The sequence below is a fragment of the Schistocerca americana genome, chromosome 11, assembly GCF_021461395.2.
Source record: "Schistocerca americana isolate TAMUIC-IGC-003095 chromosome 11, iqSchAmer2.1, whole genome shotgun sequence".
Taxonomy (NCBI): domain Eukaryota; kingdom Metazoa; phylum Arthropoda; class Insecta; order Orthoptera; family Acrididae; genus Schistocerca; species Schistocerca americana.
Genome location: NC_060129.1, coordinates 174,242,109 through 174,255,048, shown reverse-complemented (window position 1 = coordinate 174,255,048; position 12,940 = coordinate 174,242,109). Strand labels below are relative to the sequence as shown.

At 42.2% G+C, this 12,940-nt stretch overlaps 1 protein-coding gene across 1 annotated transcript in view; it reads left to right on the top strand.

Annotated features, from left to right (window-relative positions):
* LOC124553643 (protein DDI1 homolog 2) overlaps positions 1-12,940 on the top strand; it is a 130,654-nt gene that overhangs the window by 104,903 nt on the left and 12,811 nt on the right. Inside the window, exon 7 of the mRNA XM_047127518.1 lies at positions 6,248-6,387. Within this exon, the coding sequence (XP_046983474.1) occupies positions 6,248-6,387 (140 nt within the window). The remainder of the gene's footprint in view (positions 1-6,247; positions 6,388-12,940) is intronic.

The following is a 12,940-nucleotide window of genomic DNA, read 5'->3' as shown; positions in this document are numbered from 1 at the left end:
TCACAGTGATTCGCACACTCTTTGAAATGCACCTGCTGCTATTTGGATTGCATTGCATGTGTCTGTCAGTATCTCCTGTAATGTCTGCACTGTGTCAATGGCTTGGGAATGCTTCCATGTCTTCAAATTTTCCAGTAGCTCTAACTAAACAGATTTGGGTGCAGTAAATGGGGATTTCACATTACAGGACTTCCTTCAACACTCCACTGCCCGAGAAACATTGTGGTGAAGTGCTGTTGCACTATCTGTAGAAAATAAGTTGGTGCCTCATTGTGTGTAAACCACAGTCGCTCCCTTTCTGCAGTCATAACATTCTCCAATACCACTGGTAATTCATTGCCGAGAAATCGGTGATAGACAGCAGCTGTTAATCTGTTTGGTGAAGTGTATGATCCTCTTGAGTCTGTCACCAACAATTCCTGCCTGTACAAGGGGGTACAAAAAAAATTGTTTTTTAAAAGCTATATATTCTCAAATTGTTTACAAAACAATCTTATCCCCTTCAAAATACTCTCTGTTACAGCTAATATATTTGTCCCACTGGTGCTTCCAGTGTTTGAAACATTTTATGTAGCCATCATTGGTAATGGCTGACAGCTCCTACCTTGATTTTCTTGACTTCTTCAGTCTTGTCAAATTGGTGTCCTTTTATGCCCCTTTTCATGAGTGGAAATAGGAAAAAGTCAGGTGAGCAAGGTATGTGGGGCAGGAGAACCGTGCCATTTTTAGCCAAAAACTGTCCAACAGAGACAGCTGTGTGTGCAGGTGCGTTGTCATGCTGGAAGAACCACTCTCCTGTCTGTCAAAAATTGGGTCTTTTTTCACGAACACTGGAGCGTAATCTTTTTTAAACTTCCAAATAAAAGGTTTGATTGACAGCCTGACCTGGAGGGACAAACTCTGAATGAAATGTGCCCCTGACATCCCATCCCATCACAAGATTTACCAGTGGAGGGTGTGGGGGGGGGGGGGGGGGGAGAGAACAGCCACTGGTGTTCCCCATTTGCACACTAAAGAGAGAATAGAAGAGGGAGGGGCAAAATGTAATTTCACCTACTTACTGAGACTTCTCCGCTCCAGGAGGGATGCAGAGAAAGGTAAAGAAAATTTTACATTTTGATAATGAAAATATTATGAAAAGGATAGATTGCTACTAAGGCCTTCTTCTGATTTGGATAACACACACACACACACACACACACACACACCAGGGTGTATATGATCCGGGAATTTTTTTTCCGTGTCCATGTATAACACCCTGCACACACACGCGCGCACACGCACGCACACACACACACACACACACACACACACACACACACACACACACACGCACACGGGGGGGGGGGGGGGGGGGAGAGAGAGAGAGAGAGAGAGAGAGAGAGAGAGAGAGAGAGAGAGAGAGAGAGAGAGAGAGAGAAAAGCAGTGGGGGTAGTGGGGGGAAGGAGGAGGCTGGGGCAGGTTGGGGTAGGCAGAGTAGAGCCGGGGGACAGGTAAAGTGCCGCTTATGGGAGTGTACAGAAACAAGGTGGGGAGAGGCTAGAGCAGCTAGGTGCACTGAGGAGTTTAGACGGAAAGTGGAAGGGGGGGGGGGGGGTGGCTTAGATCCTTGTCATAGACCTAGCTGCAAGACCTGTCCCGTACATCCTCCCACCACTACCTACTCCAGTCAGGTCATAAGCATCACCTATCCCATCAAAGGCAGGGCTACCTGTGTGGCCTACAAGCTAAGCTGCAACCACTGTGCTACATTCTATGTGGGCATGCCAACTGTCTGTACACACCAATGGCCACTGTCAAACTGTGACCGAGAAACAGCTGGGCCATGCAGTTCCTGAGCACACTGCCCAACACAGTCTTCATTATTTCAATGACTGCTTAGCAGCCTGTGCCATATGTATCCTTCCTACCAACCCCAGCTTTTCTAAACTGTTCAGTTGGCAAATCTCCCTGCAATATATCCTACGTTTCCTTAACCCTGCTGACCTCAAACCTCTTTAGCCACTGTCCTTCACTCACTTATCCCATTCCCTGTTCCCACTCCAGCACTACACAGCCCTCTATTCCACCAACACACAAGTCTTTCTACTTCTCCCGCCTCATCCCTTTATGTTCCCACAAGCAGCACTTCACTATACCCCACCCCTTCCATGCTGTCTGTCACCCTGCAAACCCCAGCCTCCTCCTTACCCCCACCGCTCAGATTGCTTCTCCCATCATGCACAGCTGCACACAATCTGGTCTCGGCAGCCAGACAGTGGTCGTGCGCACGTGTGTGTGTGTGTGTGTGTGTGTGTGTGTGTGTGTGTGTGTGTGTGTGTGTGTGTGTGGAAGACGGCCTTGGCCTTTTGGCCAAAAGTTTACTTGTTGACAGTCTTTCTGTTGTGCCTATCTGCAATGCAACATCTCCACTATATGTTGATTAGGAATGTATCCTTTTCATAATATTGTCGTTATTCCATTCTGGATTTTCAAATACAGTTATAGAAATCCTCCTACAGAATAGGGGTTGTCAATGAGAAGTTTTTTTTAGTTTGTTCTCAAATTTTATCTGTCAAGACATTTATTTTCCTGGGTAATTTATCAGAAATGTTGGTTGCAGCATTGTGCACCCCTTTTGCACTAAAGACAACCGTAATGTGGAATAATTTCTGTCATTTTTTCCTTCTGCTATTCTGCTATTGTAATTACATACATTACTGATCTGAACTGTATTCATCAAACTTCATGAGGAATAAATATACTGTGAAGCAGTAGTCAGAGTGCCCAACTCTTTAAACGTGTGTCTACAGGATGACTGTACTGAGCATAACATATTATTCTTACAGTACATTTTTTAGCAGTGAAGATGATGTTTCTTAAAAATGAGATACTTCAGAACATTATTTCATTTGACATTATTAAATGAAAATGTGCCAGGTGAGTGGAGGGAAGCGAGGGCATGTTGTAGTGCGAATTCCCAGCTGCAGAGTTATGAGAAACTGGTGCCTGGGGGAAGAATCTAGATGGCACATGTGGTGAAACAGGCACCAAGGTCATGGTTGTCATGTTGTAGATCATGCTGTGCAACAGGATATTGTGTGTTGCCCGTATACACCCTTTGCCTATGCCCATTCATCCTGACTGACAACTTTGTGATAGTCATGCCAATGTAAAAGGCTGAGCAATGTTTACATAACAGCTGGTATATGACGTCTCATTTCACCAGTGGCTCTCCCTTTCATAGTATATCTTTGCCAGTTACAGGGCTGGAATAGGTGGTGGCAGGAGCGGGCATAGGGCAAGTCTTGCAATGGGGATGGCAAAGGGTAGAAGCCATATTGGTGCAGAAAGGGCATAGGGTCTTACAGGGATATTGCGGAGATTGGAGGGCTGTTCTAGGTGTGGTGTAAAAAATCTTGGAGAGAATGGATTTCATTTCAGGGCATGATTTTAGGAAGCCATGGCCTTGTCGAAGTAGCTGATTGAAACATTCAAGACCATGAAAATACTGGGTAACAAGTGGTGTGCTCCAAAGTTGTTTTTTTGGAGAGATTGGCAGTACCAGGATTGGATGTGATGGCCCGGGACATCTGCTTTTGAACTAGGCTGTTTGGATAATTATGTCAAGTGAAGGCTGAAGTGAGAGTGGTGATGTATTTTTGTAAAGAGTCTGCATCTGAACAAATGCGTTTGCCTCGGGTTCCAAGGCTGTATGGGAGGGAACATTTGACATGGAAAGGATGGCAACTGTCAAAATCTAAGTACTGTTGATCATTAGTGGGTTTGATGAGGATGGAAGTGCGTAGCTGACCTTCAGTGAGGATGAGATCAATATCAAGGAAAGTGGCATGGGATTCGGAATAGGACCATGTGAAATTGAATTGGGAGAAGGTATTTAGAGATTCCAGGAATTTTAACAGGTCAACCTCACCAAGAGTACATATGTCAAAGGTTTCATTAACGTATGTAAACCAAACCAGGGGCTGAAGACTAATAGGTCCCAGGAAAGCGCCCTCCAAGCGACCCACGAAAAGGTCGGCATAGGAAGGAGCCATCCTGGTTCGGATTGCCGTGCCCCTGATCTGTTTGTATGTCTGCCTCTCAAAGGTGAAGTAATTGTTGTTAAGTATGAAGTTGATCAAAGTTAGCAAGAAGGATTCGTAGGCTCGGAATCACGTGGGCGTTGACTGAGGAAATGTTCAACAGCAAACGGACCATGTACGTGGGGGATGTTGGTATAGAGGGAGGCGGCATCAGTGGTGACAAATAAGGTTTGTGGTAGGAATGGGTCGGGCACAGATTTCAGATGATCAAGGAAATGGGTGGTTACTTAAATATAGGAGGGAAGTCTTTGTACTATGGTTTGCAGGTGTTGACCAACTAAGGCAGATATACGTTCGGTGGATGCTTTGAAGCCAGCAACTGTAGTATGAGCAGGATGATTGGGTTTGTGGATCTTAGGAAGAAGGTAAACAATGGCGGTGCACGGTTTGCGTGAGGTAAGAAGTTCTGTGGAGTGAGGTGTTAGTTCTTGTGAGGGGCGTGAGGTTTTTAGGAGGGACAGCAGGTCAGTTTGAATCACAGCGATGGGATCTTGGTGGCAGGTGCTGTATGTGGAGGTGTCGGACAGCTGGCGTAGACCTTCACTAACATACTCCTGTCGGTCAAGTACCACAGTGATAGATCTTTAGTCTGCTGGGAGGATAATGATGGAGTCATCAGCCTTTGGGGAATGTAGAACTTGGAGTTTTGCAGAGGACAGAGTAGGGTCATGTTGTAGGAACCTGAGGAAAGGTTGTGAAGCAATGCTGGATGTTGTTTGACATCAGTCACCTTCAGAGTTGTCCGCTTCAGCTTCTATACACCTCTGCCAATGCTGCTCCCAGTGCTGGAAGCATTGCTAGGAGGCCTTTTTTGGTACAGTACGGTGCTACTACTTCGAGTTATGCACAGTGTCTTCCTCGTTCTGAAATCTGATCCCTTTCAGAGTCTTTCAGTTTAGGGAAAAGCTTAAGAGTCACTCATTGCTAGTCAGACAAATAGGGAGGTTGACAAACCACAGCCATGTTATGTTTGGGCAAAAAATTATGAAGTAGTTGTGAATGACCAGTGGGTGCATTATGTGGTGAAGTTGCCACCTGCCCACTGCCCCCCAAGTCTGTATGTTTCCATCCCACTGCTTCACAAAGGAAATGCGTAACTTCTCAGTATACTCCTTATTGTCACTAGTACCTCCTGGAGGTACTTGTCAAAAAAGATGTGAGTACAACTTTCACATTGCTGCAGACCTGTCACACTTTTCTGGGTCTCGGGGATGACGGATGTCTCCATTGCGATTACTGGAACCTTGTTTTTGGGTCGTACCCGTAAACCAGATACTCATCACCAGCGATCACGGTGTTAAGGAAATTGAGATTAGTGTTTACAGTATCCAGCACATCCTGTGCAAACTCTGAACTCGGTTACTTCTGCTCACGTGTCGGCAACTGTCTCACAAATTTTGCCGAGATCCTTCCGAGGTCAAAATGTTCATTAAAATTGCACGAATGGATCCAGTACTAATTTTAATCTCATCTGCAAGTTCTCTGATTGTGTTTCATGTACTCTGCATCATCTAGGCCGTTACGTGTTCAATAACCCCCTCATTTGGATTTTGAATATCTACCTGAACATTGTTCACTCTTCGCTGATGACTAACCATCTTTGAACCAGCTGTACTACTCCTTTATCAGTGTGGTACCCATTGCTTCATCCCCAAACACTTGTAGAATCTGGCAGATTGTTGTTTCAAATTGAGTATTGCCAAGCTTAAAACAAAATTTGATGCAATAATGTTGTTCCACTGTTTCTGTCATCTTGCACACAACGCAAAATCCGGCAACTACAACTTACGCGTGTTTACTTGTCAATGGCTAGCTAGCGACTGGTTGTTTCTACAGTCATGAAAAAAATTAGGCATTTACATTATGTAATAAAAAAAATAAGGTCCTATAGCAGAGACCCTACAACTACCGTCACCATCTCCTGTTTGCACAGGTAGGGGTAGTTATTTTGTGCGCATTCTTCTTATATCAGAGCAAAAAGGGTTTTCAGAATTGGTTTAAACTGATACAAAAGTGTGTAGATTTTAAAGGCAAATATTTTGAGAAACAGTGGAACAGTTTGTACCAAAAGTTGTTGCTCTTTCATTTTTTTGTTATCCGAGCGGAGGCTCGGCTGTACAGAACCTGCCATGTGCTGAGGCTACTTCGCCTTGTTTTCCAGGTTTCTCCACAGAATCACAGGATGCTGGTGCCCGGGCGCCATCTCTGCCTAGGGACCCGTCACTGACTATACTGCCGACCGACAAGTTCGGCGAGAATGAGGTGCGCGACTTGGTCAGCCTCGGTTTCACCAGAGAACAGGTGAGCAGTGCTGGCGGTCGCTCTCTGCTAAAATAGGGAGGAAAATTTCCATTTCCCCTGTCTCTCACTAAAATCTGTTATCTCCCCCACCCCTCCCCTCCCACCCCGTGCTCCTTTTGATGTGGTTCAGCACAGGTCCCTCCCTTGTGCCGACCTCTTCATCTCGGTGTAGCATTTACACTTACATCCTCAGTTATTTGTTGGATACCTTCCAATCTGTGTCCTCCAATATGAATTTTGTCCTCTACAACTCCATCTAGCACGATGCAAGTTATTTTGTAATATCTTAGAACATGTTCTGTTGTCCTATAACTTCTTGCTGTCAGTGTTTCCGATGAGTTCCTCTGCTTGATGATTCTGTGGGGAATGTACTCATTTCTTATGTTGTCAGGTTACGTAATTCTGAACATCCTTCCGTGTGCAAAGCAAGTGGAAGAGGAAGTGCGCTCATTCCCGTAGTAAAGTAGTTCCACTGTGAGATGTGAGTTGCTCCGCTTGTGACCCACAGAAATTCGTGTTACTATGACAGAAGCAGCACACGAACTTTACATTGTGGATAGGATTGAGCCTCAGTGAAGTTACGTGGAAGACAAAGGGTTTCCTTAATTACATTTGCTGTTCCAAAACTCAGTCGCAGTTCTTCAGTTGCAAATACTTAGATAACATCCGCATTTGTCACACATATGATGTCGAAGAAAATTCATATTTATGTTCACAGTTGCCACAGAGAGGTTTTACAAAAATTTAAACACATTGTAACTTGCCCAAGGCGATGGAGTTTATTACTGACAGATGATCATCCCAGAGATTTTGCTGTCAGGAGGAAACTGTGATCTGTTTCCCATAAGTATTGAAGTATTCCTAGGGTAATACCAGTCGCTACCCTTAGAAGTTGAAGAGTTCTTTCGGAAGCAAACCTGTTACTTTAATCGGTGAGAATGCTTCTCCATTTCATTAACTTTTTATGAGCTTCTGCGTTTTTGTAGAATGCATCACTAGGAAAATAAAAGTGCATCCAAAAAGTTGTTCATCTGTCTAATGAATGGCCCCATTGATTTGCTGTCTTTGAATCGTATTGTTTTAAATTTCCATAAGAATTTCATGCCTTTGGCTAATAAGATACTGCAGGGCTAATTTTACATTTATGTAATGAAATGACATCGGATTCAAGTGAGTGGAAGTTAACTTGTGGCAAACTTTCAATCTGGCGAATTGTGGGGAAGTATCTTCTCGATAAAAATTATATTTGACACTGTACGTCAGTTTTATCACATCGACTATTTCTTATGCAGTTTATGGCATGAAAAGTGTCTGAAAATGCTCATATTCTTCTGGTTTCATCAGCTGCATTTGATATGGAGAAAGTGACTGTTTTATATGCCAGTAATGTAGGAATTATTTTTTATTCAGTTGAATGCTATAAGCAGCAAGTATCGTTCCAGCTGGCTCTAACTACTTGAATCAATATATACGAGACATTACCAGGAGTGGCATTATGATTTGCATACACAGCAGTAGGGTGGATACAGTTATGCAGTAGAGCAACAATCATGAACACAAGAGTATGTTTTTTAAGGTTAGTATTACAATCATCTGGAGTATAATGCCATAAATTGAAAAAAAAGTCAAGTTTCATCGAAGTATTATTGAAATGTAGCTCTTCTTGAAGATTTACTTCATCAAAAATCAGCACACCGTAGTTTTCATCTTGTTCTTCCCAAAAATGATTTTTTATTGCTTGTACAGCTTGTGTGTCAGGTTCCACATGAAGCGTTTGAGATTATTTACTAAATTTTGGAGATGTGCTCCAGAAGGTTGTTGGAACAGTCCGTGCTTCAAAGAATTTCTGTATCTGTTGGGCTACTTAATTTTTAAGAGCACCCTGTCCACAAGAATCTCGTTATCATATCGCATAATGCATTCTCTTGGTTTTAAATTGGCATTTCTTTAACATAGTGGCAACTATGAATTTCTGTTTGTTACTGAATTTACAATGATGTGAGACATTTGACAGAGCTGTCTTATGCTTTTTATCTGAGAGTTTCTTTCGCAGGAGATTGATTTCCGCATTTCCTGGTCTTAATTTATTTTGTAATCACACAATTTCCAGTTTCTTGTGCTTCAGTATTGTTTTAATGTAATTACTGCTGCTCCATTTCATGCCAGTCCATTACCTGCATTTTCCTCAAAGAAGAAAAACTCGTGCAACTGCGTCTCATTTCCATCTTCTTCTCACAGCTTCTCTTTTGCGAGTGTTTTCCTGGTGATTTTTTTCTGTATAATATTTTTGATAAATATTTCAGTAAACTAGGAAACAAAGGAGGAACCACTGAACCACTCCTGCTTTAAGAGACCACCCTTATCTTGGAATTTCAAGTTGTTTACCAATAATAAACAAGTCTGCTTTTGTTGTTCCTCAGCAAAATGTGAATCACCCACAAAATAACTGTGAGTCATATCCCTGTCTTTCCAAGGAATTGCTCTTCTTCTCCTCTCTCTCTCTCTCTCTCTCTCTCTCTCTCTCTCTCTCTTTTTCTTTAAGGCCTAGAAATATTTACCGTTAATTTCTCTGCAGCCAAATCTGTATGCTGGAACAAAAAAGTGAATGATATTTTTCATTCTTTTTCTTCTAGCAACACCGGTAATTATAACTGTTAATACTTATTTATCACTGCAGTCTTCAGCTCTTCAAAGGTCACTCACAACAACATAAACAAACTCACAAAATAAGTGTAGACAGAAGCAAGAGACACCGACTGTTTACACATCGACCTGAGTCCCAAACGACAGTGCTGTTCTTAATTTTGAAGCACGGCACCTTTCTTATACTGCTTGTGTTAACATGCAGGGAATCAGCAGACTTTCTGTTCTACTCATTCTGTAAAATGTCAGATGCTGTTAGCTGTTGTTTGAAACATGGAGTTCGTTTATTAGGTCTGCAACTTCGCTCCCATCCTTTTTCTTGAAGTTTGAGGCTTTATTGTGAAACACTTACAAAACATTTACTAATCAAAGTACTGCCTGTTGCAGGCTGCTACTGTTACCCATATTTTGGGTGGCATACAAATCCGTGGCTAAAGAACTGGGTGTCTTTTGAGGAGATCCACAAATCAATCAAATTTTGGACTTGCTCATGTGACCAGAAGTGCTGGTCAGCCATTGATTGAAAAAAGTGGTAGTCAGAGGGAGCAATATCTGGAGAATATGGTGGGTGGGCTAGGACTTCTCATTTCAACATTTCCAAATATGTTTTCATGGGTTTTGTGACATGGGATCAAGCATTGTCATGCTGCCAAATCCCCTTTTCATTTATGTCACTGTATTGTGGTCATTTGTCTTTTGGCTCAAAGACTTTAATTACTTTCAGTAACAATCTCCTGTGATTGTTTCCGTCAGTTTCAGTAGCTTCGAAAATCTTCTCCCATTCGATGCCTTCGAAAATCTTCTCCCTTCCGATGCCACGCTGATCCTAGATGTCAAAATCACCGTGCTTGAAATGTTGAAACCGTTATCTGCATGTTTTTTCACTAATAGGTGCCTCACTGTAGGTCTTACTGAGCAATTTTTGAGCCTCAACCAGAGAGTTCTTCATGTTGAAGCAGAATATTAAGACTCCCCACAATGACGACAATTCTGCACGGAATTGCACAGGTTCATTTGAGGATAACTTCATCATGCAGTCACAAATCCACTAATATTTGGATGGCCTTACGTTCACAAATGCCTAAGCTTTTTGTATGACACTTGCAACGTACCACTTGTGCCATCACTTGCCGCTACTGTTGTCAATTGCAAAATGGTGGAAGCAAAGTTGTAGACCTAGTTCAACAGTGTATCTCCCACATTGTTGTTGTTGTTGTTGTTGTTGTTGTTGTTGTCTTCAGTCCTGAGACTGGTTTGATGCAGCTCTCCATGCTACTCTATCCTGTGCAAGCTTCTTCATCTCCCAGTACCTACTGCAATCTACATCCTTCTGAATCAGCTTAGTGTATTCATCTCTTGGTCTCCCTCCACGATTTTTACCCACTGCGCTACCCTCCAGTGCTAAATTTGTGATCCCTTGATGCCTCAGAACGTGTCCTACCAACCGATCCCTTCTTCTAGTCAAGTTGTGCTACAAACTCCTCACTTCCATACATGGCTACACTCCATACAAATGCTTTCAGAAACGACTTCCTGACACTTAAATCTATACTCGATGTTAACAAATTTCTCTTCTTCAGAAACGCTTTCCTTGCCATTGCCACTCTACATTTATATCGTCTCTACTTCGACCATCATCAGTTATTTTGCTCCCCAAAGAGCAAAACTACTTTACTACTTTAAGTGTCTCATTTCCTAATCTAATTCCCTCAGCATCACCTGACTTAACTCGACTACATTCCATTATCCTCGTTTTGCTTTTGTTGATCTTCATCTTATATCCTCCTTTCAAGACACTGTCCATTCCGTTCAACTGCTCTTCCAAGTCCTTTGCTGTCTCTGACAAAATTACAATGTCATCGGTGAACCTCAACGTTTTTATTTCTTCTCCATGGATTTTAATACCTACTCAGAATTTTTCTTTTGTTTCCTTCACTGCTTGCTCAATATACAGATCGAATAACAACGGGGATAGGTTACAACCCTGTCTCACTCCCTTCCCAACCGCTGCTTCCCTTTCATGCCCCTCGACTCTTATAACTGCCATCTGGTTTCTCTACAAATTGTAAATAGCCTTTCGCTCCCTGTATTTTACCCCTGCCATCTTTAGAATTTGAAAGAGAGTATTCCAGTCAACATTGTCAAAAGCTTTCCCTAAGTCTACAAATGCTAGAAACGTAGGCTTGCCTTTCCTTAATCTATTTTCTAAGATAAGTCGTAGGGTCAGTATTGCCTCACGTGTTCCAACATTTCTGCAGAATCCAAACTGATCTTCCCCGAGGTCAGCTTCTACCAGTTTTTCCATTCGCCTGTAAAGAATTTGCGTTATTATTTTGCAGCTGTGGCTTATTAAACTGATAGTTCGATAATTTTAACATCTGTCAACACCTGTTTTATTTGGGATTGGAATCATTATATTCTTCTTGAAGTCTGAGGGTATTTCGCCTGTCTCATACATCTCGCTCACCAGATGGTAGATTTTTGTCAGGACTGGCTCTCCCAAGGCCGTCAGTAGTTCCAGTGGAATGTTGTCTACTCCTGGGGCCTTGTTTCGACTCAGGTCTTTCAGTGCTCTGTCAAACTCTTCACGCAGTATCATATCTCCCATTTCATCTTCATCTACATCCTCTTCCATTTCCATAATATTGTCCTCAAGTACATCGCCCTTGTATAGACCCTCTATATACTCCTTCCACCTTTCTGCTTTCCCTTCTTTGCTTAGAACTGGGTTACCATCTGAGCTCTTGATATTCATACAAGTGGTTCTCTTTTCTCCAAAGGTCTCTTTAATTTTCCTGTAGGCAGTATCTATTTACCCCTAGTGAGATAAGCCTCTACATCCTTACATTTGTCCTCTAGCCATCCCTGCTTAGCCATTTTGCACTTTCTGTCCATCTCATTTTTGAGATGTTTGTATTCCTTTTTGCCTGCTTCATTTACTGCATTTTTATATTTTCTCCTTTCATCAATTAAATTCAATATTTCTTCTGTTACCCAAGGATTTCTACTATCCCTTGTCTTTTTACCTACTTGATCCTCTGCTGCCTTCACTACTTCATCCCTCAGAGCTACCCATTCGTCTCCTACTGTATTTCTTTCCCCCATTCCTGTCAATTGTTCCCTTATGCTATCCCTGAAACTCTGTACAACCTCTGGTTTAGTCAGTTTATCCAGGTCCCATCTCCTTAAATTCCCACCTTTGTCCAATTTCTTCAGTTTTAATCTACAATTCATAACCAATAGATTGTGCTCAGAATCCACATATTCCCCTGGAAATGCCCTACAATTTAAAACCTGATTCTTAAATCTCTGTCTTACCATTATATAATCTATCTGATACCTTTTAGTATCTCCAGGATTCTTCCATGTATACAACCTTCTTTTACGATTCATGAACAAAGTGTTAGCTATGATTAAGTTATGCTCTGTGCAAAATTCTACCAGATGGCTTCCTCTTTCATTTCTCTCCCCCAATCCATATTCACCCACTATGGCTCCTTCTCTCCCTTTTCCTACTCTTGAATTCCAGTCACCCATGAGTATTAAATTTTCGTCTCGCTTCACTACCTGAATAATTTCTTTTATTTCATCATACATTTCATCAATTTCTTCATCATCTGCAGAGCCAGTTGGCATATAAACTTGTACTACTGCAGTAGGCATGGGCTTCGTGTCTATCTTGGCCACAATAATGTGTTCACTATACTGTTTGTAGTACCTTACCCGCATTCCTATTTTTTTATTAATTATTAAACCTACTCCTGCATTACCCCTATTTGATTTTGTATTTATAACCCTGTATTCACCTAACCAAAAGTCTGGTTCCTCCTGCCACCGAACTTCACTAATTCCCACTATATCGAACTGTAACCTATCCATTTCCCTTTTTAAATTTTCTAACCTACCTGCC